At 43.3% G+C, this 27,299-nt stretch overlaps 1 protein-coding gene across 6 annotated transcripts in view; it reads right to left on the bottom strand.

The window, feature by feature from the left end:
* esr2b (estrogen receptor 2b) overlaps positions 1-27,299 on the bottom strand; it is a 32,435-nt gene that overhangs the window by 1,158 nt on the left and 3,978 nt on the right. Inside the window, exons 1-10 of one of the 6 annotated variants that reach the window (XM_014171929.3) lie at positions 14,279-14,438; positions 12,863-12,969; positions 9,970-10,487; positions 9,580-9,776; positions 6,123-6,239; positions 5,637-5,960; positions 4,698-4,836; positions 1,643-1,776; positions 471-654; positions 64-299 (exon numbers count right to left, since the gene is read on the bottom strand). In XM_014171929.3, the coding sequence (XP_014027404.1) occupies positions 64-299; positions 471-654; positions 1,643-1,776; positions 4,698-4,836; positions 5,637-5,960; positions 6,123-6,239; positions 9,580-9,776; positions 9,970-10,403 (1,765 nt within the window). In that variant the 5' untranslated portion in view covers positions 10,404-10,487; positions 12,863-12,969; positions 14,279-14,438. Of the gene's footprint in view, positions 1-63; positions 300-470; positions 655-1,642; positions 1,777-4,697; positions 4,837-5,636; positions 5,961-6,122; positions 6,240-9,579; positions 9,777-9,969; positions 10,488-12,862; positions 12,970-14,278; positions 14,439-27,299 lie in introns of those variants that run through there. The other 5 variants (XM_014172152.3, XM_014171838.3, XM_014171749.3 and 2 more) reach the window with 5 other exon arrangements.

Below are 27,299 nucleotides of genomic sequence, written 5' to 3' on the forward strand. Positions count from 1 at the left end.
ATTGGAGTATTGGTGAACATACATTCTACATCTTCAGTGGCTAACCCAACTTCATTAACTTACTAATGCTCTCGAGTGTTTGGCTCTCCTCTGGGTTTTGGAATGGTAGCTGGAGCTGAGTGTCTACAGCAGGAGCTGGTGCTGCTGGGGGCTCTGTGGGGTCGTTGTTAGAGGGGTCATGAGTTGCGGACATACGGCTGCTGTGGGTTGTGTTGGCGTCCAGCATTTCCAAGAGCAGGTCATAGAGCAGCACGACATTCTTCTTCTTCATGCTAGAGAGGTGCTGCATGCCTTTGTTACTAAGGAGACGTGGAGAGAAGGAACAGGGGAATGTCATCTTGATAAACATCCAAAAAAGTACAATGGACAGATCTGCAGGTGTGCTTTTATGTCACTGACTTGACTGAACAGACACTGACACAGTAGACTCTTGTTGCTGCTAGTGAGACATTGCTGTTGCTGTAGCCTACCTGACATGGCGAATGTGTGAGAGCAGCATGAGGAGGTGGGCCAGGCGGGATGACTGCTGCTGGAATGACAGGCCTCGTTTGGAGATGGCCCACACCAGGGCATCCGTCACTGAGTCCAGCAGACGCAGCAGCTTCCCCCTACTCTCCAGATCTTCTGCCCTCTCCGGAGAGGTAGAGCAGATGTCTACAGGTGGACACAAACATAGACCCTATGTAACTATTCATTTATGAAGCAGAATCACTGGCAAACATCCACCTGTCACACTCACATCACAGAGAGCACGTTCACTTACTTTAACTCCATAAACAAAAAATCCTACTATCACTTAACATAATTAATTTGCATTTGAAACACTAGATGGCACTGGTGGGGAGAAAATTCTTCGGCCTACAAACATCTCCTTCATGAATCAGACATTCCAAACAAGAATAGACAAAATGTAGGCCTGAGGAATTGAGACATATCTTACTTCTGTCCAGCAAAACAATTCTGCAATCCTATGCTCCGAGTTTCTAAACTAGATTTCTGTTGCACAATTTGTATTTTTCCAGCTTTTTTGGAAGAGAATCAACAGAGTCTGGCAGTGATGGGAGCCAGTGTATGTGTGGCCCAAGCTCTGACCCCAGTGAGGACAGACAGAGCAGTCAGTCACCCCACTGAAACCTGGGGTGAACATTGATAGGGATAGGACACCTTGATCCCTGGGAAAGGAAAACAACTTGTACTTTTCCATTGAGACTTACCCCCACACCAGTGGGCCGCCAGTGTTTAATGTTAATGTATGCTATAGTGTTATTGTGTTTTCATCAGGAGTGTGACAATAAAAAAATAAAAAGACTTGTGGCAAACAGAATTAATTACATCTGCATTCACAGTTAGCCATTGTTATGAAAATGCAAGCTGAAAAGTACCTAGGGCCTTGCCTTGGCTTCAAATTAGAGCAGGTCCATGAGACACGGGTGCCAGCCCACGTAGATGGAAACAAAAAAGTCTGAGCCTTTTGGGTAAAACACTGGTGTAAATCCTCAATGGAAATATGGCAAACGTGCCCAATTACAAAAGTAGCTCCTAAAAGGTGCTTTCACCTCCAGGTCTCTGACTGGGGACAAACACACACTCAACACCCACACAGCCTCTCATACAGTACAGAGGTACTAATTATTTGACTCACTGGAGTTGAGGAGGATCATGGCTTTCAGACAGACGTACTCCTCCCTCTGAAGGTTCAGCTCCCGGAACCTAGAGGTGGCTGCCAGCAGCATGTCAAATATCTCCATAATGCCCTCCACACAGTTTCCCTCCTCCCTACAAACACACAGAGGGAAAGATATGTATTATGCACACAGTATAGTTCATTCGGAAAGTATTCAGACCCTTTGACCTTTTCCACATTTTGTTACGTTACAGCCGTATTCTAAAATAGATGAAATGATTTTTTCCCCCTCATCAGTCTACTCACAATACTCCATAATGAAAAAGTGAAAAAAAGAAAGAAAAAAACAGTATTCAGACCCTTTGCTATGAGACTCGACATTCAGCTCAGGTACATCCTGTTTCCATTGATCATCCTTGATGTTTCCACAACTTGGAGTCAACTTGTGGTAAATTCAATTGATTGGACATGATTTGGAAAGGCACACACCCATCTATATAAGGTCCCTCAGTTGACAGTGCACGTCAGAGCAAAAACAAAGCCATGAGGTTGAAGGAATTGTCCATAGAGCTCCGAGACAGGATTTTGTTGAGGCACAGATCTGAGGAAGGGTACCAACACATTTCTGCAGCATTGAAGGTCCCCAAGAACATTCATTCTTAAATGGAAGAAGTTTGGAACCACCAAGACTCTTCCTAGAGCTGGCCACTCGGCCAAATTGAGCAATCAGGGGAGAAGGGCCTTGGTCAGAGAGGTGACCAAGAACCTGACGGTCACTCTGACAGAGCATCTCTGTGGAAATGGGAGAACCTTCCAGAAGGACAACCATCTCTGCAGCACTCCACCAATCAGGCCTTTATGGTAGAGGGGCCAGACGGAAGCAACTCCTCAGTAAAAGGCACATAACAGCCCACTTGGAGTTTGCCAAAAGGAACCTAAAGGACTCTCAGACCATGGGAAACAAAATTCTCTGGTCTGATTAAACCAAGATTGAACTCTTTGGCCTGAATGCCAAGCGTCACGTCTGGAGGAAACCTGGCACCATCTCTACGGTGAAGCATGGGTGGCAGCATCATGCTGTGGGAATGTTTTTCATCAGCAGGGACTGGAGATTAGTCAGGATTGAGGGAAAGATGAACGGAGCAAAGGACAGAGATCCTTGATGAAAACCTGCTCCGGAGTGCTCGGGACCTCAGCCTGGGGCGAAGGTTCACCTTCCAACAGAACAACGACCCTAAGCACACAGCCAAGACAATGCAGGAGTGGCTTTGGGACAAGTCTCTGAATGTCCTTGAGTGGCCCAGCCAGAGCCTGGAGTTGAACCCGATCGAACATCTCTGGAGAGACCTGAAAATAGCTGTGCAGCGACGCTCCCAATCCAACCTGACAGAGCTTGAGAGGATTTACAGAGAAGAATGGGAGAAACTCCTCAAATACATGTGTGCCAAGCTTGTTGCATCATACCCAAGAAGACTCAAGGCTGTAATTGCTGCCAAAGGTGCTTCAACAAAGTACTGAGTAAAAGGTCTGACTACTTATGTAAATGTGATCAGTTTTTTTTATTTTTAATACATTTGCAAACAATTTGAATAACCTGTTTTTTCCTTTGTCATTAGATTGATGAGGGGAAAAAAACAATAATCCATTTTAGAATAAGGCTGTAACATAACAAAATGTGGAAAAAGTCAAAGGGTCTAAATACTTTCCAAATGCACTGCACATTATTCATATTGTATAACCGTAGGTACACACATACTGTAATAAAAACTCTTAGTAATGGAGTGCCACAAATGAATGAAATGAATGTTGAGAGATTTCTTGAGGGGTGTGACAAAATTAAAGTCCAATCAAAACGCTGACCCACTTTTCTACTTAATGTGTTTTTCACAGCAGCCTCAAGAGACAGTGCCAAAGCCACACAATGGCCAGAGGACTGTGAACAATAAGTCCCATGTTATGGGAACACACCAAGGTTAGCTAAGCCTATAGTGATAGTCGCCGTGGTAGTGGAAAAGGTGAAACACTACTCAACCACACAACAAAACACACACTCACATACACTGCTGTAAGGCTTCAGACATGTAAACTCAAAGATAGGCAAATAAATATAGGAGCACATGTGCACACCTACTGTATTCAAAAGCCACACACCTCCTTAGACAAGTTAACAGCACACACACTCACATATAGACATGTAGTACAAGCACTCACACATCCAGTATCTCAGTCTCAGGGGTGAGATCATTCTCAAGGACAATAAATCCTCTAACCTTCAGATTAGATTTACCCAAAACCAGAAATACAGCTAAATAACCAACATTCAATGTTTTAACAAACCCCAATGCTAAACTTTTTTAGGCTACAACACACATGTATAATTCTGACAAACAAAGTGGGACTTGTGATTTAGAGACAAACCTTTTGTTTACTGACAATTCAAAAAAGGTGCTCGTCAGCAAATTAAGACTTTGATATGGCCTAAGTTCAAAGTCAAAACAAAACTCAACATTAACTTAAGAACCTCAAAATACTAATCAATCAGGAATTTGAGAATATTCTGTCCAATCGTCTGAAGCAAACACTGATGTCGGTATTATTGCATTTTCATATAGCTCAGATTTATGGGAGGTCAACCTCAGCAATTTATTGGGAGAACACACTGTAACACTATCATTCTTATCAGTACCCACGCACACACAGAGTGAATAATGCTGGCCCCAGAGGGTACTGAGAATGTGACTGTTCTTTTCCAGGCGTATTGGTGAAAGCTAATGAGCCTGAGCCTGTGGGAGTGACCAGTGAAGAGGGAGAGGTAAACTCAGGCCTGTCTTTCCAACACAACACCACATATTAAAACACATGCTTTTAACTGGACACATAGTAAAAAACATTATTTAAAAACAATTATTTTGCAGTTTGGTCTTTTCTAGATAAAAAAAGGATGCACTTAATACTGACCAAGATATGACAGGAAATGCATTATGTCAAATTTCTTTACTTGAAGATGTGATATTTAATCTTATACCGGTATACTGTATTTTGAAGTTTAGTAGTAAAACATAAGCAGTTGTACCTGTTGAGCTTTAGGTCTGGTGAGAATATGAGTTTCCCAGGGTGGTCGACAGACCTCCACATCAGACCCAGCATCAGCACCTCCAGCCAGCAACACTCCAACAGGTGCACCTGGTCCGTCAGACTCAGCTCTACAAAGCCTGTAGTACACAAGTGCACACACACAAAAAGAAAGTGTGGGAAATGAGTGTTCATTGTTCACTGTAGCTATTGTATAGCTTTACTAGGACTGAGTCTGGGAACCAGAGAACATAAAAATAACTAAAAGACCCCTAACTTTAGAGGGACTAATTAAAGGACAGATTAAATGCATGGTCGAGCCCTCACACACTAGAGACACCCTAAGCTCCCAGCAGTCTGTTGGTACAAGTACTGAAGGATGGACATTGGAACAAAGCCAAATACTGAGACACCTTGCAATGATGAAACAAAAATCCACAATGCATATCTAGTCTGTGGAGTTTTTGTTCTTCTTTATAGCAGACGATACAAGCTAATTGTCACATCTCCTTCTTTCACCAAACCCAATCTCAGACAAGAGTGTGTGTGAACTCAGTCCCATCTCCAGTGAGAGGGCACCTGCTGGGCTCACCTCTAAAACCCTGAGTGGGGAGGGAACAATGCTCACCAGCAGGATAGAAAGGAGAGGAGTAGTAACCCCTTCATAGCCTGTGTGATATCCTGTCCAACAGGACTACACAGCTGTGTGCCTGGCTGCAGTACTGTATGTGGCGTAAAGAGAAGGCTAAGGGCCAACTACTACAGTAATGGACACAGTTAAAGGGTAGGGTGTGAAGGGTTTACAGCCAGATAGCTATTTTCTTCATATACATCCTATCTCAAATATAGACCTGGGACACCAACACAGACAGACAGAGACAGACAGAGACAGAGACAGACAGAGACAGACAGAGACAGACAGACCCTCCAGGTGTCTCACCAGGGATCTTCTTGGCCCAGCTGATCATGAGGACCAACTCCTTGTCGGCCAGGTTGGTAAGTGACATCATCATGCTGGCCTCAGTGAAGGGCTTCTTCAGGTCCTCCATCAGGTAGATCTCTGGCGGCTCCGCTTCCATGATGCAGGAGATCAGCTGTTCTGGGGTCAGGGACGAGTGGTGCACCTCCAGCTGAGGGTGGGAGCCCCCCTCCAGACGCATCTGGGCCCTGGTCCCTACCCCTACCAGCCCGCCTGGCGCCCCCCGCCCCTGAGGTACACGCCGGTGCCTCGCCCCCCGGTAACTGCAGCGCTCTCGCCTCACACCTGGACAACAACACAGACAAGCAACAGAGAGGTTTCACTCCTACAGATACGGTACCTCTACAAGCTTACAGTATCTCTTGCCAAATGTTCTATTGACTACATAAGGTTAGGTTTCAAAACACAACTAGTGGGAGAGACTAGATAAGGAAGATGGCTGCCTACCACACTTCATCATGCCCACTTCATAACACTTGCGTAGGCGGCAGGCCTGGCAGCTTTTACGGCGGTTCTTGTCGATAGTGCACTGGTTAGTTGCTGGACAAATGTAATCATTGTGGCCTAGATGAGATAGATGGAGATAGGAGATATTACATGTCTGTACTATACATCATATCTGATCAACCTAATTCAGCGTTCACCCCTAGGATTTCTTTCAGCAGCGATGGTCAAGTTAGCGTTTGGGGGGGGGGGGGGGGGGGGCGTGGCCAATGGCAGAAATTTGAGGCCCTCTTGGCCGCAGAGACAAAATGTTGCTGTTTTAAAACAAGTTTCTTGCAATTCTAAACATTTTGCCATGACTTATGCTGTGTTCTTCTTATGCTGTCTGAGTGACTAAAACATAAAATCAATGGGGGGCCCATGCCATGACATTTTGGGAATTTTAGATTCTCCCTGACTGTCTAGGTTTTATTTTGGTGATTGTTAGTTCTCAAAGATGATCTTATTTAAAAAAATAAATACAGTACCAGTCAAAAGTTTGGACACACCTACTCATTCAAGGGTTTTTCTTTATTTTTACTATTTTCTACATTGTAAAATAATATTGAAGACATCAAAACTATTAAATAGCACATATGGAATCATTTAGTAACCCCCCAAAAATGTTAAACAACTCAAAATATATTTTAGATTTGAGATTCTTCAAAGCAGCCACCCTTTGCCTTGATGACAGCTTTGCACACTCTTGGCATTCTCTCAACCAGCTTTTCCAACAGTGTTGAAGGAGTTCCCACATATGCTGAGCATTTGTTGGCTGCTTTTCCTTCACTATGCGGTCGAACTCATCGCAAACCATCTCAATTTGCTTGAAGTCAGGTGATTGTGGATGTCAGGTCATCTGATGCAGCACTCCATCACTCTCCTTCTTGGTCAAGTAGCCCTTACACAGCCTGGAGGTGTGTTGGGTCATTGTCCTGTTGAAAAACAAATGATAGTCCCACTAAGCACAAACCAGATGGGATGGCGTATCACTGCAGCATGCTGTGGTAGCCATGCTGGTTAAGTGCGCCTTGAATTCTAAATAAATCACAGACAGTGCCACCAGCAAAGCACCCCCACACCTCCTCCTCCATGCTTCACGGTGGAACCACACATGCAGTTCACCTCCTCTACGTCTCACAAAGACACGGCGGTTGGAACCAAAAATCTCAAATTTGGACTCATCAGATTAAAAGGACAGATTTACACCAGTCTAATGTCCATTGCTCGTGTTTCTTGGCCCAAGCAAGTCTCTTCTTCTTATTGGTGTCCTTTAGTAGTGGTTTCATTGCAGCAATTCGACCATGAAGGCCTGATTCACGCCGTCTCCTCGAACAGTTGATGTTGAGATGTGTCTGTTGCATTTATTTGGGCTGCAATTTCTGAGGGTGAGGTAACTCTGGGTCTTCCTTTCATGTGGAGGTCCTCATGAGAGCCAGGTTCATCATAGCCCTTGATGGTTTTTGCGACTGCATATGGAAACTTTCAAAGTTGTTGAAATTTTCCAGATTGACTGACATTCATGTCTTAAAGCAGCGGTCCCCAACCTTTTTTTGCACCATTGACCGGTCTCATAAAGACAATATTTTTGACACGGCCAGAATATCGATTAGGCCTACAAGTTTAGCACAGCCGCCTTTTCATTACATTTTAGTTTAAGTAGGTCTAATGTTATGATATTATAAAAACAAAGTTCCGATTTTTCTCTAACGACCATATAATAAAAACATTGCAACTCACCATGTCACTGAATCAGTGGGAGCCCTGAGCTTGTTTCCAGGCAACAAGACGGTCCCATTTAAGGGTGATGGGAGACAGTGATACCCGAAGGGTGTTCCTTATGTCCAGTCTACTCCGTAACTTAGTTTTTGTTGCCTTCATTGCGGAAACCCCCCTTCGTAGAGATAGGGTGTTGGAATTGGAAGCAACGTTTTCAGTGCTTTTGTCGCTCTCTCAGGATATTCAGCCTTGATTTTAATCCAGAAGGTTGGCAGAAATTAGGTTCTCAACCATACTTTTAAGGCCAGCGTCATTTGCAACCTCAAGGAGTTGATCTTCCTGCACGGTCGAGTCACAAATGGGTCGCGGATCCTTTCCTTCACACTTCGTGGGTCTTTGGCGATTGGGAAGTAACGCTTGAACTCTGATGACAGCGAAGCTAGATGATCGCGCACCAGCTGGGAGAAAGACGGCTCAGTCTCAGTCTCTCCCAAAATCCCCACTAATGTTTGGAACATGTCAAATATGCCCCTGTCCACTCGCCGTCCCCACAGTTCCAGTTTGGAGTTGAATGCAGCCACATTATCTGCCAACTTAAAGACAGTTGTCATTCTCCCCTGAAGTGACAGATTTAGTACGTTTAGCAGGTTGAATATGTCGCACAGGTAAGCGAGTTTTGCGACCCATCCTCGTCAATGAAATGTGCTGCCAGTAGTGACTTTCTACAAGCGATCTCCACATACTACGCACAGAGGACTTGGAGCATGTGAGTCACCTGTCGCAATAAAGCCATATTTTAGGTAGGCCTCACCATATTTTCTATTGAACGAGGTTTTTTTGGGGTTTTTTTGCAGTCGGGTTTCGCTGTCTCTGCATTATCGACATGGTCGTTGGGCCTTTTATCCCCCATGCCCCTTCAGAAGAAGCGACGTTTGTTTGTTTATATTTATGTCAGCTAACGTAGCTAGTTAGTACAAAGTTGCCGGGCAACATAGCTCACCCATTACTGAAGTTCAAAATCTGTAAACTGTTGTGGGCGTGACAGAAATATTAGAGTGGTGAGAAAAGGACCAACAGACTGCACCAAGTTCAATGTAATTACTGCACAAATAGCCTAAAATTGTATATAATTATTATTTAATTTTACCGATTAAAAAAATATATATTTATCCTTTCCGTGATGATGGACTGTCGTTTCTCTTTGCCTATATGAGCTGTTCTTGCCATAATATTGACTTTGTCTTTTACAAAATAGGGCTATCTTCTGTATACCACCCCTACTTTGTCACAACACAACTGATTGGCACAAACGCATTAAGAAGGAAAGACATTCCACAAATTAACTTAACAAGGCACACCTGTTAATTGAAATGCATTCCAGGTGATTACCTCATGAAGCTGGTTGCTAGAATGGACACACCTACTCATTCCAAACTTTTGACTGGTACTGTAGCTCCATTATCTTTGCTACATACTTTCTATCTGGTTCGAGTTGTTTTAAGTTTACACTGAAAACGTTTTTTTTTACACCAAATGTTTTATTTATATGACACACGGCATATATATATATATATATATATATATATATACTTTTTTGGAGTGGCAGACCTTACAGGGCACTGAGACAGAGGGTGGCCACCATGACCACAGTCCCTAGGGTAGACATGGTAATGATCCCACACAACTCCCCTGGTGGTCATACCTTGGATGCTCCTCTTGAAGAAGGCCTTGCAGCCCTCACAAGACCACACGCCGTAGTGGTAGCCCGAAGCATAGTCATGACACACGGCACAGAAGTGCATGTCTGCCTTCACCACCACACAGCTGGCTGAGGAGGAGTTCACTTCCTCTCCGTCCTCCAGTCTCTTCCCCAGCAGCTTGGTAGGGTGGAGGAGAGGGCTATGAGAAGGAACGTCAATCAATGTTTAACAAACAAACTCCAAAGTAGAAGCCTCCGTTTTGTTAAGAGGCTCTCTCCTATTGTTTACCCATCTGAGATGTTATAGGAGACAAGAAAGGGTAAAATAAGACAGGTGTAAACATTAAAAGATACAAACGGAGGGTGTGTCAGATGTTGAAGGCTTGTAGCTACCTGCTGGGGCTGAGGCCGTGGGGTTTAGGCTCCACCCAGGGGGCGTGGGGGTTATGCTCACTGTACACCAGGGGCTGGGGGCAGTGCAAGGTCAGCGAGGGCATGTTGTGCTGGCCGTGGCCATGGTTGGGCCAGAAGAGAGAGGGACTGAGGGGTGGACATAGAGAAGGGCTGTCGGAGATAGGTGGTCTGCTGTAGCCGAGCATAGAGGGGTTGTAGAAGGCTAGGGGTCCGTGGCTGTGGCTGTAATCATGGCTGTTGTCTGTGTAGGGAGAGGGGATGCAGAATGTGCGGCTCTCCATGCCGCTCGGAGGGCTGTAGAGGGCGGGCAGGAGTCCCGGGGAGCTCCCCCGCTCTTGGGCCTTGCTGGAGCCCACATCCTGGAGCTGGAGCAGGGAAGAAATGTCTGTCCCACTTTCAGGAGAACAGGCCATGCTGGGGATAACGTTGGGCTGACGTTGTGGCTGCTGCTGTCGTCTATTGCCTCCCTCACCGGGACCAGTCAGTGAGAAGTCCTACTGCAGCATGGAGGGTGGGATGGAGAAAGCGTATGCAGAGTCACATTCAAATACCACATAGATATTCTCAAGTGCACACAAAGTCACTCAACAAAATAATGTTGTCTTCACTCTTCATACTCAACAAAAACTATATGATCATAGCTGTTTATTTGAGGAAAGGTCATTGTTTGCATTGCTCAGAGTTAGAACAGTTTCAATTGCAAATCCTGAGTGGTAAATAGTTGTAATATATCTTGCTCACATTGAGACTGTAAAAGGACAGATGCAATAGGAAATAATTGATTTCATTTGGTCTCAAACCTTGTCTAGACTACTAGTTACTTTTACTGTTGTCACTCCAGTGCACTTGTAGGAACTTCAGAGGAACACTCCTTCTTCTAACAATAGTGTAATTAAGGCAGGATGGAAGAGGGAAACATGTGAATACTCAAATCCAAATCACAGAACATGTTGTACAGAAAGAAAAATGTGCACTTGCATCAGACTGATAACAAGCTTGATCAGATGAAACACATGAAAAAGAAATAGGTGCAACATCAAGTAACGTGGTATATTAAAATTGTTACAATCTTCCTTGGGAAAAGTGTGCATTTTTACGTGTGTAAGTAGATGTGTTCTGTATATATGGTATGTACTGGACGTGTGGGGCTTACGTAAGGCTGTACATATAGTGCCTTCAGAAAGTATTCATATCCCTTGACTTCATCCACATTTTCTTGTGTTACAGCCTGACTTCAAAATGGATTAAACAGATTAAAAAAAATATTATTATTTTTTTTACACACAATAGCACATCAACAAAATGAAAACAGGTTTTTCAGTTTTCTTTCAAATGTATTGAAAATTAAATACAGCATTTAGGTATTCAATTTACATAAGTATTCACACCCCTGAGTCAATACATATTAGAAATCACCTTTGGCAGTGATTACAGCTGAGTCTTTCTGGGTAAGTCTCTGAAAGCTTTGCACACCTGGTCTGTACAATATTTATCCATTATTCTTCTCAAGATTCTTCAAGCGCTATCAAATTGATCATTGCTAGACAACCATTTTCAATTCCTGCCAAAGCTTTTCAAACAGATTTAAGTCAGAACTGTAACTTGGCCACTCAGGAACATTCACTGTCTTCTTGGTAAGCAACTCCAGTGTACTTTTGGCCTTGTGTTTTAGGTTATTGTCCTGCTGAAAGGTGAATTCATCTCCCACTGTCTGGTGGAAAGCAGACTAAACTGGATTCCTTTGGCTCCATTCAAAGTATTTTTTTATCCTGAAAAACTCCCCAGTCCTTAACGATTACAAGCATACCCATAACAAGATGCAGCCACCACGATGCTTGAAAATAGAGTGGTAGTCAGTAATGTGTTGTATTGGATTTGCCCCGAACATAACACTTTCTATTCAGGACAAAAAGTTAATTGCTTTGCCACATTTATTTGCAGTATTAATTTGCAAACAGGATGCATGTTTTGTAATATTTTTATTCTGTACAAGCTTACTTCATTTCACTCTGTCAATTAGGTTGGCACTGTGGAGTAACTACAATGTTGCTGATCCATCCTCAGTTTTCTCCTATCAAAGCCATTAAACTCTGTAACCATTTTAAAAGCCTCATGGTGAAATACCTGAGCGGTTTCCTTCCTCACCGGCAACTGAGTTAGTAAGGACACCTGTATCTTTGCAGTGACTGGATGTATTGATACACCATCCATAGTGTAATGAATAACTTCATGCTCAAAGGGATATTCAATGTCTGTTTTTTTACCCATCTACCAATGGGTAAATCTTTGCGAGGCATTGGAAAACCTCCCTGTTCTTTGTGGTTGAGTCGGTATTTGAAATTCACTGCTCGACTGAGGGACCTTACAGATCGTGTTGTATGTGTGCGGTGCAGAAATGAGGTAGAGTGAGTCCATGCGACTTATCATGTGAATTGTTAAGCAAATGTTTACTCCTGAACTTATTTTGGCTTGCCATAACAAAGGGGTTGAATACTTTGACTCAAGACATTTCAGATTTTCAATTAATTTGTAAAAAAATCTAGAAACATAATTCCACTTTGACATTATGGGGTATTGTGTGTAGGCCAAAAATCTAAATTTAATCCATTTTAAATTCAGGCTGTAACACAAAATGTGGAAAAAGTCAATGCTTGTGAATAGTTTCTGAAGGCACTGTAGGCTGGGTCAAACAGGCCATCATCACGTTAATCAGTGTCAGAGTGGATAACACAAGTACCAACTGCACAGCTACCAACAGCACAGGCCGAGGGCTGAGGACAGTCATTGGTTAGGTTTCCATTCACACAAAAACAGGCCCACACATGAATTCAGAGTAAAGACGTCCATTCCAGCACATGCCCAGGAAACTCACCCAATCAAAGTCTTTCACCTGAAGTTGCTGAGGGTCAATTCAGTTCCATACTTATAGCTTGATCTAAAACCATCCAGTCAGGCCTGGGTGTGATAACTCTTAAACCTCTTAAATGTAAAGGCAAAAACTTAGTATATTTGGAAAGAAGACATCTGGGAGATTGTGAGGAAATTATCAGAAGATAGGAGTTACATAGTTCAGGAGATACATAGTTCAGAATACACAAGATCAAACGCACACAAAATAACCGTTTTTTTGTTTTTTTAATTTGAAAGTAATCTGTCATTGACAAGCTATAAGTGAATTATTGATGACTAGAGCTGGAAACTGAACAATATCAGCAAAAAAAGGGATTGATAGACCAAACAACTAGAAATGGGCAGATGTTTTAGTAAGTTGTGTCAGGTGTGGTCACGGGACGTTTCCAAGTCTCTGAGCCAGGAAGCAATAGTTTGCATTACGCATAAAAGGTTCTAGGCCTTGCTTTGTCCCACCTAGGTCAACTGCATATCCCTGGGAAGCATATCTCATTGGCTACAAGAGACTCAAGGTGCCATAGTAGCCAATCCCATGTAATGTAAGCAGACATCATATTTTTCATGCGCAAAGATAAATGTTGCTATTAAGTCATACATCATAATTGACAATAGGATAGATATGTTCCTACCAACCAAAGGATGAATTTGATACCTCCCATGTAGCTATAGCTCAAACAGACCAAATCGAAGCTTACCTTGTAAGATGTTTGCTATTTGGTGAAAACGTGTAAAATAAACATTTTGACTCTCGGGCTGGTGATCAATAATGATTGTTCACAGGCAGACAAATAAGATATCCTCATGATCTGTGGAGTCCCGGCTTTTGGTGTGTATCAACATATTCTGTGTTTATTTTGTTTATGCTTCACAACGCTAACCGGAATATAGGTAGCAGCCATCTTGAAATGAAGTCATCGGCTCAGCCTCCCCTTATACATTCGTATGCCCATTTATGGTAGTAAGTCACAAAATATTTGAAGGCGCTAATCAATAGCCAAGATACTCAGCTTTCCGCAGACACCCTGCTTTTGCAGATATGGGCTACCGTTCTCGTTCCAGACTAAATTGAATAAAACAATTCGAATAAGTTCCCCAAATATGGGGAATTTACATTTATTTAACTATAACCCATACTACGCTTGACCTTTCACATCATCACAAACCTCAATATGAGACCAAGCCTGTGGAACTCAACATTCAGATGTAGGGAAAATGTTGTTTATCGCTACTCATCATAAGTAATATATAACACAGTTTGAATATTAAAACAATATTAAATTAGAAAGTAAGACAAAAATATTCCAACAAAATACTTCCCCAAAATCTCAAACACTTTTTTTAACATACAGAACATATAAGAATGTACTGAGTCACTTACGTTTACATGCTGAGGATTTGGAACAGGGTTAACAACTATTGACAGTCTGAACGGCCCGATGTTTTGTCAAATGCTGGCAATCCAGTGGTTTGGTCTTTGGACAGACAGTCTAGTTGTTGAACCTGCAGCCTGGCAGAGGTCCATGGTAAACCCAGCACTGCATCACATGTCAAAGGTCATGGTGCCAGCTCTGTTAATAAGACTATATACTTGGAAGATGAAATGTCCTTACCAGGCCAGGCCTGGGATAACTATAGATTTAACTATAATTTGTGGAAAGTAAAAAACTATTTTGGGTGACTAAAACTATTTGAATACATATCCCAAATATAACAACTTTTTAAAACTATTTGGATACAGATCTCAGGAAGTGACTACTTTTCAGAAACGTTTGGATTGGCTGCCTTCAACTAATGGCAGGGCTGTATCTGGAAATGCATGTTGAAGATAGAAATATAATTAATAGAGAACATAATCTTCTATACTATTCCAATCTATCTGACAGTCATATTTGATCAATACATTTCTAGATAAACATTCTGCAGAAAAAAACTAAACCAAAAACAACTATATTGGTTCGCTAATACAGGACTAGTAAAGGCCCAGAGCCCGGTTGCATAAAACATTGTATGTTAATTCCCCCCTAATCTTTTACCTAAAAGTTTCCTTAACTTTAAGTCAGTTGCACAAAACATTTCAAGGCGAATTTCCTCCTTAAATTAAGTGAAAAAGTTAATGGTGCCGATGAGGTCCTTTAAGTGCTTCATTCAGTATGGATACAATTATTCCTTTAGGTAAAACACTTAAGGAAAACACTTAAGATGTTTTATGCAACCGGACCCAGTGCACTACTTTTGTGAGAGAGAGAAAAAATTCCCCCCCAAAACATTGCAAACAGCAAGTTGGATGCTTAGCAAAAACTACTTCGAACCTCTTTGACCGTCTGGGGGTAAGTGTTCTTGTTTCAAACACACTACACCCTTCAAACTTAACTCTGGACCTCAAAGTCAGTTCCACTGCATTTTTTCATTGTTCTCCTCTAATCAGGGACTGATTTAGACCTGGGACACCATGTGTGTGCAATGAATTATCAGGTATAACAGAAAACTAGCACGCTCCGGACCTCAAAGGGAAAGAGTTGAATATCCCTGCACTATACCATCTTTAAAGGGATAATTTACTCAGAATACCGACTAAGATAATTGACTCTTGACAGCTCCATCCCCATTCAACGGATGCCTGGGAAGGGGGAAGAGAGTTATCTAGCAGCTACCAATCACCCAAACCACAAGCAATGATTTGGACAAAGCACGATTCATCAAGTTCAATTGAGCGTTGTATTTGGTTGAGGCTCTGGATGATTCACAGGCATGTTCTCTCTCACACATTTTCATAACACTTCCCAGAAGGCATACAGTACAACTACAGCTCGCAGCCCGGGAGATGCCTACAGATCTCCATTCGCTCATCGCCTTGACCATCTGGATCGATGGGCGAGTACGGGAACGTAGGAGGTAGAGGAGGTCTGATTCAGATCCCACTCGCTCGCCCAAGGATCCCGCCTCGCCTCAGAGGGATCCAGGAAGTCCCTGGCGTCTACGTTCCCAAGAGAATCCGAGGTTACCCGAGTTCCCCCGAGAGCCGATGAAACTCGGCAGAGTTAGGTTGTCTCCAGCCGAACCTTTACGCAGACTTAACACTAAGAGTAATCTGCATTGCGGGACTACCAGCCATTACGTGTTTACCTGTCCATTAAAAGATCATGCTCATCAGTAGGTACGAGTACTCTGGGCCATACAGAGAATTTTCCTTCTCCCCTTACTTGTACCCCTCTCCATGCCATCCTGCTCTGGGGCAACCAGTCAAAATTTCTCCGGGTACTTATTGACTCTGGTGCCAATAAGAGTTTCATGGACACCACCCTGGTGTCAGAGCTGGGCATCCCCACTCAGCCCCTCTCCACTCCCATGGACGTTAGAGCGCTGGATGGGTGCTCTATAGGCAGAGTCACCCACAATACTACTCCTATCAACCTGCGAGTGTCAGGAAACCACAGTGAGTCTATGTGGTTCATGCTCATCAAGTCTCCTCAGGTACCCATGGTATTGGGGTTTTCATGGCTCCAGCGACACAATCCCCTTCTCGACTGGACTTCTGGCGTTATCATGGGCTGGATCCCGTTCTGCTACGCTCATTGCCTTTTGTCGGCGCAGCCTGCCCCAGGAATTCTTCCTGTGGGCTCGGAAGAAGCCTCAGACCTCTCCACAGAGTACCAGGACCTCCGGGAGGTTTTCAGCAAGGCCCGGGCCACTTCGCTTACTCCACATTGACCCTACGACTGCGTGATCAGCCTTCTCCCGGGCACCACACCACCCCGGGGACGGCTGTATTCATTGTTGGGTCTGGAAACCAAGGCTATGGAAATGTACATTGAGGACTCCCTAGCTGCAGGATGTATCCATCCTTCTGCCTCCCCCGCCGGTGCAGGGTTCTGCTTTGTGGAATCGACTACCGGGACCTTAATGACATCACGGTTAAGAACCGCTACCCGCTACCACTAATCGCCTCGGCTTTTGACTGCTCCAGGGGTCAACCATTTTCTCTAAATTGGACCTGGGGAACGCCTACCATCTGATGCGGCTATAGGAAGGTGACAAGTGGAAGGCAGCCTTCAACACGGCTAGTGGACACTACGAATACCTGGTGATGCCATTCAGTCTGCGCTCCTGCTGTTTTCCAGGCCCTGGATAACGACGTTCTCCGTGACACGTTGAACCGGTTCGCGTTCGTCATTTCCCGCTCCGATCAAGAACACTTTCTCCATGTCCGACAAGTCCTCTAGCGTCTCCTGGAGAACCAGCTTTTTGTTAAAGCAGAAAAATGCGAATTCAATCGCTCCACCATCTCCTTCCTAGGATACATCATCGCTACTGGTAATGTGCAGATGGATCCCGGAAAGTTGAGAGCGGTGGTGGATTGGCCCCAACCCACGTCCAGAATGCAGCAGCAACGATTACTGGGATTTGCCAATATCTATCGCCATTTTATCCAGGGTTACGGTACCCTGGCTTCCCCCCTTTCAGCACTCACCTCTCCCAAGGTTCTGTTCACATGGTCCCCAGCTGCTGACTGAGCGTTCCTGGACCTACAGCTTCAGGTAGCCTAGTGGTTAGAGCGTTAGTGGGCCAGCTACCGAAAGGTTGCTGGATCGAATCCCCAAGCTGACAAGGTAAAAATATGTTGTTCTGCCCCTGAACAAGGCAGTTAACCCACTGTTCCCCGGTAGGCCGTCATTGTAAATAAGAATTTGATCTTAACTGACTTGCTTAGTTAAATATATATATTTTTTAATTCACCACAGCTCCCATATTAATCCATCTGGACCCATCCCGTTAGTTCATGGTGGTCGATGCTTCGGACGTCGGAGTGGGGGCTGTCCTGTCCCAGCATTCTGCCCTGGACCTTAAGCTGCATCCTTGCTCCTTCTTCTCCCATTGTCTTAACGCCACGGAGAGGAATTATGATGTGGGAAATCAGGAACTACTCGCTGTGAAGATGGCGTTGGAGGAGTGGAGGCACTGGTTAGAGGGGGCGGAGCATTCATTAATTGTGTGGGCGGATCACAAAAACCTGTAATATCTCTACACTGCCAAGCGTCTCAACTCCAGGCAAGCTCGATGGGCCCTGCTTTTCACTCGGTTCAACTTAACCATCTCCTACCACCTGGGGTCCAAGAATGTTAAGCCGGATGCGCTTTCATGCCGCTATAGGTCATCTGCTACACCCTCAGAACCCGAGACCCTCCTTCCTACCTCATTCCCCAGGTGGCTGCACTCATCTGGGGAATAGAGAACCAGGACCGTGAGGCGCAGCTTTCCCAGCTGGACTCTGGGTGGGGGGGCCCGGCTAACCAGATGTTTGTCTCAGATGCTGCCCACTCCCCAGTCCTGAAATGGGCTCATTCCTCCAGGCTTGCCTGCCACCCTGGCTCCCGACGGAACCTGGCCTTTGTGCGACAACGCTTTTGGTGGACCAACATGGTTCCTGACATCTCCGCGTTCGTTGCCGCCTGCACTGTCTGTGCTCAGAATAAGACTCGTCGGCAGAATAAGACCACTTCCTGTCCCTCACTGTCCCTGGTCATATATATCCCTGCACTCCCCCATGGACTTCCGGTGGACATGGTCTCCAACCGTGGTCCTCAGTTCTCGTCCTGGTTCTGGAAGGTGCTTTGCACACTCATTGGGTTGTCGGCCAGCCTGTCCTCCGGGTTTCACCCCATGTCTAACAACCAGTTGGAGCAAGCCAATCAGGACCTGGAGACGACTCTTCGTTGCCTTGTCTTTGTCAACCCCACCACCTGGAGCCAGCAACTCATGTGGGTGGAATACGCCCGCAACACCCTCCTTTGCTCAGCCACTGGTCTCTTGCCTTTCGTGTGTTCGATGGGCTATCAGCCCTCGCGCTTCCATGAGCAAGAGGAAGTCAGTATACCCTCGGCCCAGATGTTCGTCCGCTTGCTATCGCCGGACCTGGAAGAGAGCCCGGTCTGCTCTTCTCAAGATCATCTCCAGGTATCGACGACGCGCGGACCGCCCCCGGACCCCGGCTCCCCGTTATCGTCTTGGGCTGTCCACTCTGGATCTGCCCCTCCGGGTGGAGTCCTGCAAACTTTCCCCCCGTTTTATCGGCCCTTTCCCCATCTCAAAGATTCTTAGCCCCTCTGCTGTTCATCTTCTGTTGCCCCGCACCCTCCGTATACATCCCACTTTTCATGTATCAAGGATACCTCTGTCTCACAGCCCTCTGTCTCCTCTTTCTCCTCTTTTATACCAGTGTTTTCTGTTTGTCTGTTGCCATTTCGTCTTGTCTCGTCAAGCCTACCAGCGTGTTTTTTCTCGTACTCCTGTTTTCTCTAGTCCCTGTTTTCTAATTCTTCCCGGTTTTGACCAGTCTGCCTGCCGTACTGTACCTTACTGACTCTGCCCTGGATTACTGACCTCTGCCTGCCCTTGACCTGTCGTTTGCTTGCCCCGTTTTGTCAATAAACCCAGGGGCGGAAATCCCGGGGGGGACGGGGGGACACGACCCCCCCATGCTGGGAAAAATATGATTTGTCCCCCCCAATATATCACTGAAACATAACTATGTAATTTAAATAATATTAATAATACGCAATGAAAGCAATTGTGCTGATTATAGACACTTAACCTCTTACATCTAGACGTTCCGCTAGCGGAACACCTGCTCCAATATCCAATGATAGGCGTGGCGCGAATTGCAAATTCCTCAAAAATACAAAAACTTCAATTTTTCAAACATATAACTATTTCACAGCATTTTAAAGACAAGACTCTCGTTAATCTAACCACACTGTCCGATTTCAAAAAGGCTTTACAGCGAAAGCAAAACATTAGATTATGTCAGCAGAGTACCAAGCCAGAAATAACCAGACACCCATTTTTCAAGCTAGCATATAATGTCACAAAAACCCAGAAGACAGCTAAATGCAGCACTAACCTTTGATGATCTTCATCAGATGACACACCTAGGACATTATGTTATACAATACATGCATGTTTTGTTCAATCAAGTTCATATTTATATCAAAAAACAGCTTTTTACATTAGCATGTGACGTTCAGAACTAGCATACCCCCCGCAAACTTCCGGGGAATTTGCTAACAATTGACTAAATTACTCACGATAAACGTTCACAAAAAGCATAACAATTATTTTAAGAATTATAGATACAGAACTCCTCTATGCACTCGATATGTCCGATTTTAAAATAGCTTTTTGGTGAAAGCACATTTTGCAATATTCTAAGTACATAGCCCAGCCATCACGGGCTAGCTATTTAGACACCCGGCAAGTTTAGCCTTCACCAAAATCAGATTTACTATTATAAAAGTTTGATTACCTTTTGTTGTCTTCGTCAGAATGCACTCCCAGGACTGCTACTTCAATAACAAATGTTGGTTTGGTCCAAAATAATCCATCGTTATATCCGAATAGCGGCGTTTTGTTCGTGCGTCCCAGACACTATCCGAAATGGTAAATCAGGGTCGTGCGCATGGCGCAATTCGTGACAAAAAAATTCTAAATATTCCATTACCGTACTTCGAAGCATGTCAACCGCTGTTTAAAATCAATTTTTATGCAATTTATCTCGTAAAAAAGCGATAATATTCCGACCGGGAATCTCCTTTTCGGCAAACAGAGGAAAAATCACAAAGACGGGGGCGGCCAGGGCACGTGCCTAAGCCCACAGTCCCTTGATCGGCCACTTGAGAAAGGCGATAATGTGTTTCAGCCTGGGGCTGGGATGACGACATTCAGGTTTTTCCCGGGCTCTGAGCGCCCATGGAAGACGAAGGAAGTGTCACGTTAGAGCAGAGATCCTTTGTAAAAGATAGAGATGGCAAAGAAGTTCAAGAAATGGTCAGACAGGCCACTTCCTGTAAAGGAATCTCTCAGGTTTTGACCTGCCATTTGAGTTCTGTTATACTCACAGACACCATTCAAACAGTTTTACAAACTTTGGAGTGTTTTCTATCCAAAGCCAATACTTATATGCATTTTCCAGTTACTGGGCAGGAGTAGTAACCAGATTAAATCGGGTACGTTTTTTATCCAGCCCCCTAGCCATAACAGGTTAATAGCGCGTTTTTAAGTTTCAAAAGATTGCGACCCCCCCCACCCTTTGCCTCACAATGGTTTGATCCACTGCCAGTTCCTTAGTTGGCAAGGTAACAGAGGGGTGGTATCCACTGTCTGAAAGGCACTCAATGAACGTAACTGACGTGAGGTTAATCCAGTCAATCGCGCACACACACTAGCTGAATATGCAGAGCTAGCGGGCAAATATTAACTATTAAGCTAGCTAGTAATTATTCTATTTATGTGGCCTCGTCAAAGATGGAATCTTTGCTATCGTCAATTTATTCCAAGATCAGCATGCAGATGACGATAAACTGAAGTCCAAACTGAACAGAACTACACTCTCTTCTACCATTGTCTTAAATATATTTAATGGTCTCGTTGCAAAAGCTAAATTGTCGCAAGGGAACTTTTATTTATTTATTTTATTTCACCTTTATTTAACCCGGGTAGCAAAGATTATAGCAAACACCACTGAAACGGAATTGGTGCTCGCTAGCTTTGCATATTCAGCTATTGTTGGAAGCCAGCCAATATGAAACAAACTATTAAAATTACAAAAGGTTGCAGCATATGTTGTGTAAATGGTGAACTCATACAGCTGTCAACTCTTGTCATTTTAATCCGTTTCACATTTGCTAGATACCTTTTAGATCGAAGCCCAAATAGAATGACAAAAGATAAGATGATAGAAGCCCATCTCCTACTGTAAATAACCTACACACTGTGTGTGTGTGTGTAGCCAGTCAGCCAGCCAGCCAGCCAGGTAGAAAAATGGCAGAAAAATAAAAGACGGACATCAGAGTATTTTTCAGTACACCAAAACTCAAAGTAAGAACCCTAGTAGCCTAATATCTGAAAGACTAGTTGATAAAATGTTCATAAGAAAGAAATGAAATTCTAATAGAAATGTTTCAAAATGATGTCATTAGGCAGAGCAGGCAACAGATGGCACACAGACAGCAGAGTTGGGGACAGATATGCAGGGACAGACTGGCAGAGACAGCGAGTCTCAGGTAAGTTTGTTGAGTCTTTGTTTGGCAACATTATGAAAGGTTCTCAATTTTTTTGACTTGTAAAATAGGAACATAATTGGAAAATGCCATGGATACCCCGACTCTCAACTTAAACTGGTGACTGAACTAAGATTTGTTAAAGGCAATGGTATTGCTGTTGTGATTAGTTGTGTAGTTTTGGGTACCGGTAGTTAGGAATACGGCAAACACCTTATTTCTTTGTTTCCTCAATATACATTTACCATATTACAATGTAGGCTATGTGTTACAGCACTACTTTTGGTGTCCCCCTCAGGAATTGCTCTTGAGAAAATTTCATGTAATTGTTCCCTCCTAAGTTGATATCAGATTTTCGCCCCTGAATAAACCACTCTGATTCGAAGTGTCTGCATCTGGGTCTTATCTTGAGTACTGAGAGTTTTTGCTTTGTCATCATGGGGTATTGTGTGTAGATTGATGAGGGAAAAAAACTAATGAATCAATTTTAGAAAAAGACTAATGTAACAAAATGTGGAAAAAGTCAAGGGGTCAGAATACTTTCCGAATGCACTGTAACATATTGAAAATGTCCACGCTACACACGTCTATATTGGCCAGCCAATACAGGACTAGTAAAGGTCCAGTGCTCTACTTTTGTGAAAAAATTTAAATGTAATGTATTTTGTGTTTACCAGCATTTGTAACTTGAGTCTGATAATTATCTGTACAAAACAGTTAATCTGATAATACTTGTGGAATATGAAAATACTTGCTTGATATGATTTCCAGTTTCTTGAAATACTTTGCAAACACAACTTATTTCTATGTGAATACCTAAATGGTCTGTTCATTCCTTTTACATTTTAGTAAATGTAGTGAGTGCATACATTTTCATACTTTTTCAAATATATATATTCTGATTTTTGTGTGTGCTGCAGCACCCTCAGCACCCCTAGTTCTCGTGGCTTGTTCATAACCATGTCATATGCCATTGCACAGACAACTTAAGTAAAGTGACATTAATTTGAGGTATTATAAAACAGTTATGAATGTGCTTAATACCCAGTGTTGGGGAAGCTCCTCTGAAAATATAGTTTGCCAAGCTACCAATTACTTCAAACCAATTTTTTTTCTTCTCTACACTAAAGCTACCCGTAAGAAAAAATATAATTTACTTCACTAAAGTTACTATGAAATAGTAGTTCACTACATCCAAACTACTTTGTGAAAAATGTTCATATGTAAATCTGAAATGTCATAGACAATGTAAGATGTTATCTGTACTGTACTGTAATATACCGTACTCCACTCCAGTGGTTTTCAAACTGGGGGGCGCTAGGGACTCCGTGGAACAACAATAAAAAAAAAACATGTTTTACCCATTTATATCTCAGTATTAAATATTGGTTTTAGTATACCTACAGAACATGTTTTGTAAAATCTTGATACATCTTCATGTCTTTCCTATCCAACCCCAATAACAATCATATTTTCCCATCAATATGCAAATAGCATTTGCACTTTCCTGTCTCAATCTACACCAGTGGTAGTCAGGGCCTTATTACTGAGGGGCACGCCACGGGGCCCTGACCTCCAGGGGGCCCTTTACCCAATTATTATTATTATTATTATTATTATTATTTCCGGTTGCAGTTGGGGAGGCCCACAATCAAAACTTAGTTAGGGGCCAAAATGCTAGAACCAGCCCTGCTCAGAAAGCATACAAACCGGACATAAGTCATAGCAAAATGTTAAGAATAGCAGGCAATTTGCTTCAAAACAGTAATTTTTTTCTCTCAGCCTCATGGCAAAATGGGTAAAATAGCAGGAAATTTGCTTTAATAATATAAAATGATCACCACTGGTAGTCATTGGCGCTGCTCGCAAGCTGCATGCGGCGCTCAAGAACTTAATTGGCGGCTCGCAAAAGTATACATTTGTTTTTAAGGGGACTTCGCCCAGGGTTTCAGAATATTTGCCAAAGGCTCAGTGCACTACTTTTGTGAGAATTAATTTAACATTAAAAGGTTGGAAAACCCCTGCTCTACTCTACTGAATTAGACTCAACTGTACTGTACTCTACTTTGCTCTACTGTACAGCTGTCACGTACGTCGTAAGGATGGGACCAAAACGCAGCAGGAATGTGAATACTCATCTTCTTTATTTAGAAGAAAACCAAAATAAACACTTAATCAAAAACAACGACGAAAAATGGTCCTGTAAGGCACACAGCTACACACGGAACAACTACCCACAAATCCCAATGAAAAAACACCCCTATTAAATAGGACCTTCAATTAGAGGCAACGATGAACAGCTGCCTCCAATTGAAGGTCAACCCAATAAACTAAGCATAGAAATAGAATAAATAGACACAGACATAGAAATAGACTAACATAGAACATACCCCCCAAAAAACGAAACACACTAAACAAACACCCCCTGCCACGCCCTGACCAAACTACAATAACAAACAACCCCTTTTACTGGTCAGGACGTGACAACAGCACTGAATTAAACTGTACTGTCCTGCACTGTGCTGTACTCTGCTGAATTTAACTCTACTAGACTCTACTGTACACTACTGAATTAAACTGTACTGTCCTGCACTGTCACAAATCATAGGCCCCGGGACTATGCTGTTTGCTCAAAATAGGGAGTTGTTAAGAAACAATCAAATCTATTGGTTCTACAGACAGATTAGTCTTCTCTTTTCAGCAGTAGGCATTTGCTTTCCAAACTGTGTTTTTCTTGCAATTGTATTTTGAAATTTACAAAAGACTAACTGATAGCAACCAACCATAGAAAAATAATCCATAGATGGCAGTTCCAATTCGAATCAGGACTGGCAGCCATCTCTAGTGTGCCCAAATTGCCAAGGTAATAGGTTCCAAAACACTTCTATGGTTTATACAGTTGAAGTCTGAAGTTTACATACACTTAGGTTGGAGTCATTAAAACTCATTTTTCAACCACTCCACAAATTTCTTGTTAATAAACTATAGTTTTGGCAAGTTGGTCAGGTCATCTACTTTGTGCATGACACAAGTAATTGTTCCAACAATTGTTTACAGAGAGATTATTTCACTTATAATTCACTGTATCACAATTCTAGTTGGTCAGAAGTTTACATAAGTTGACTGTGCCTATAAACACCTTGAAAATTCCAGAAATTATGTCATGGCTTTAGAAGCTTCTGATAGGCTAATTGACATCATTTGAGTCAATTGGAGGTGCACCTGTGGATGTATTTCAAGGCCTACATTCAAACTCAGTGCCTCTTTGCTTGACATCATGGGAAAATCAAAAGAAATCAGACAAGAACTCAGAAAAGAAATTGTGGACCCTCACAAGTCTGGTTCATCCTTGGGAGCAATTTCCAATTGCCTGAAGGTGCCACGTTCATCTGTACAAACAATAGTACGCAACTATAAACACCATGGGACCACGCAGCCGTCATACACCTCAGGAAGGAGACGCGTCTCCTAGAGATGAACGTACTTTGGTGCAAAAAGTGCAAATCAATCCCAGAACAACAGCAAAGGACCTTGTGAAGATGCTGGAGGAAACGGGTACAAAAGTATCTATATCCACAGTAAAACGAGTCCTATATCGACATAACCTGAAAGGCCGCTCAGCAAGGAAGAAGCCACTGCTCCAAAACCGGCATAAAAAAGCCAGACTACGGTTTGCAACTGTACATGGGGACACAGATGGTACTTTTTGTCCTCTGGTCTGATGAAACAAAAATAGAACTGTTTGGCCATAATGACCATCAATATGTTTGGAGGAAAAAAAGGGACTCTTGCATCTGAAGAACACCATCCCAACCGTGAAGCACGGGGGTGGCAGCATCATGTTGTGGGGGTGCTTTGCTGCAGGAGGGACTGGTGCACTTCACAAAATAGATGGCATCATGAGGGAGGAAAATGATGTGGATATATTGAAGCAACATCTCAAGACATCAGTCAGGAAGTTAAAACTTGGATGCAAATGGGTCTTCCAAATGGACAATGACCCCAAGCATACTTCCAAAGTTGTGGCAAAATGGCTTGAGAACAACAAAGTCAAGGTATTGTAGTGGCCATCACAAAGCCCTGACCTCAATCCTATAGAACATTTGTGGCCCATCTTTGGACACTGTGTTAACAAACCTCCAGATGAGCTTCAATGCCATACAACACTCCTTCCGTGGCCTCCAACTGCTCTTAAACGCAAGCAAAACTAAATGCATGCTCTTCAACCGATCGCTGCCCGCACCCACCCGCCCGTCTAGTATCACTACTCTGGACGGTTCTGATGTAGAATATGTGGACAACTACAAATACCTAGGTGTCTGGTTAGACTGTAAACTCTCCTTCCAGACTCACATTAAGCATCTCCAATCCAAAATTAAATCTACAATCGGCTTCCTATTTCGCAACAAAGCATCCTTCATGCTGCCAAACATACCCTCGTAAAACTGACTATCCTACCGATCCTTGACTTCGGCGATGTCATTTACAAAATAGCCTCCAACACTCTACTCAGCAAATTGGATGTAGTCTATCACAGTGCCATCCGTTTTGTCACCAAAGCCCCATATACTACCCACCACTGTGACCTGTATGCTCTCATTGACTGGCCCTCGCTTCATATTCGTTGCCAAACCCACTGGCCCCAGGTCATCTATAAGTCTTTGCTAGGTAAAGCCCCGCCTTATCTCAGCTCACTGGTCACCATTGCAGCACCCACCCGTAGCACACATTCCAGCAGGTATATTTCACTGGTCACCCCCAAAGCCAACTCCTACTTTGGCCGCCTTTCCTTCCAGTTCTCGGCTGCCAATGACTGGAACAAATTGCAAAAATCACTGAAGCTGGAGACTTATATCTCCCTCACTAACTTTAAGCATCAGCTGTAAGAGCTGCTTACCGATCATTGTACCTGTACATAGCCCATCTGTAAATAGCCCACCCAACTACCTCATCACCATGTTGTTATTTATTTTGCTCCTTTGCACCCCAGTATCTCTACTTGCACATTCATCTTCTGCACATCTATCACTCCAGTGTTTAATTGCTAAATTGTAATTATTTTGCCACTATGGCCTATTTATTGCCTTACCTCCCTAATCTTACTACATTTGCACACACTGTACGTATATAGACTTTTCTATTGTGTTCTTGACTGTACGTTTGTTTATCCCATGTGTAACTCTGTGTTGTTTGTGTCGCACTGCTTTGCTCTATCTTGGCCAGGTCGCAGTTGTAAATGAGAACTTGTTCTCAACTGGCCTACCTAAAATTAAAAAATGTAAAATAAACACAACACAAGCGCCCCTGCCAACTGTAGGCATACCGTTAACTGCCAAAATAAAGGAA

Source organism: Salmo salar, chromosome 01 (genome assembly GCF_965601325.2).
Source record: "Salmo salar chromosome 01, fSalSal1, whole genome shotgun sequence".
Taxonomy (NCBI): Eukaryota; Metazoa; Chordata; class Actinopteri; order Salmoniformes; family Salmonidae; genus Salmo; species Salmo salar.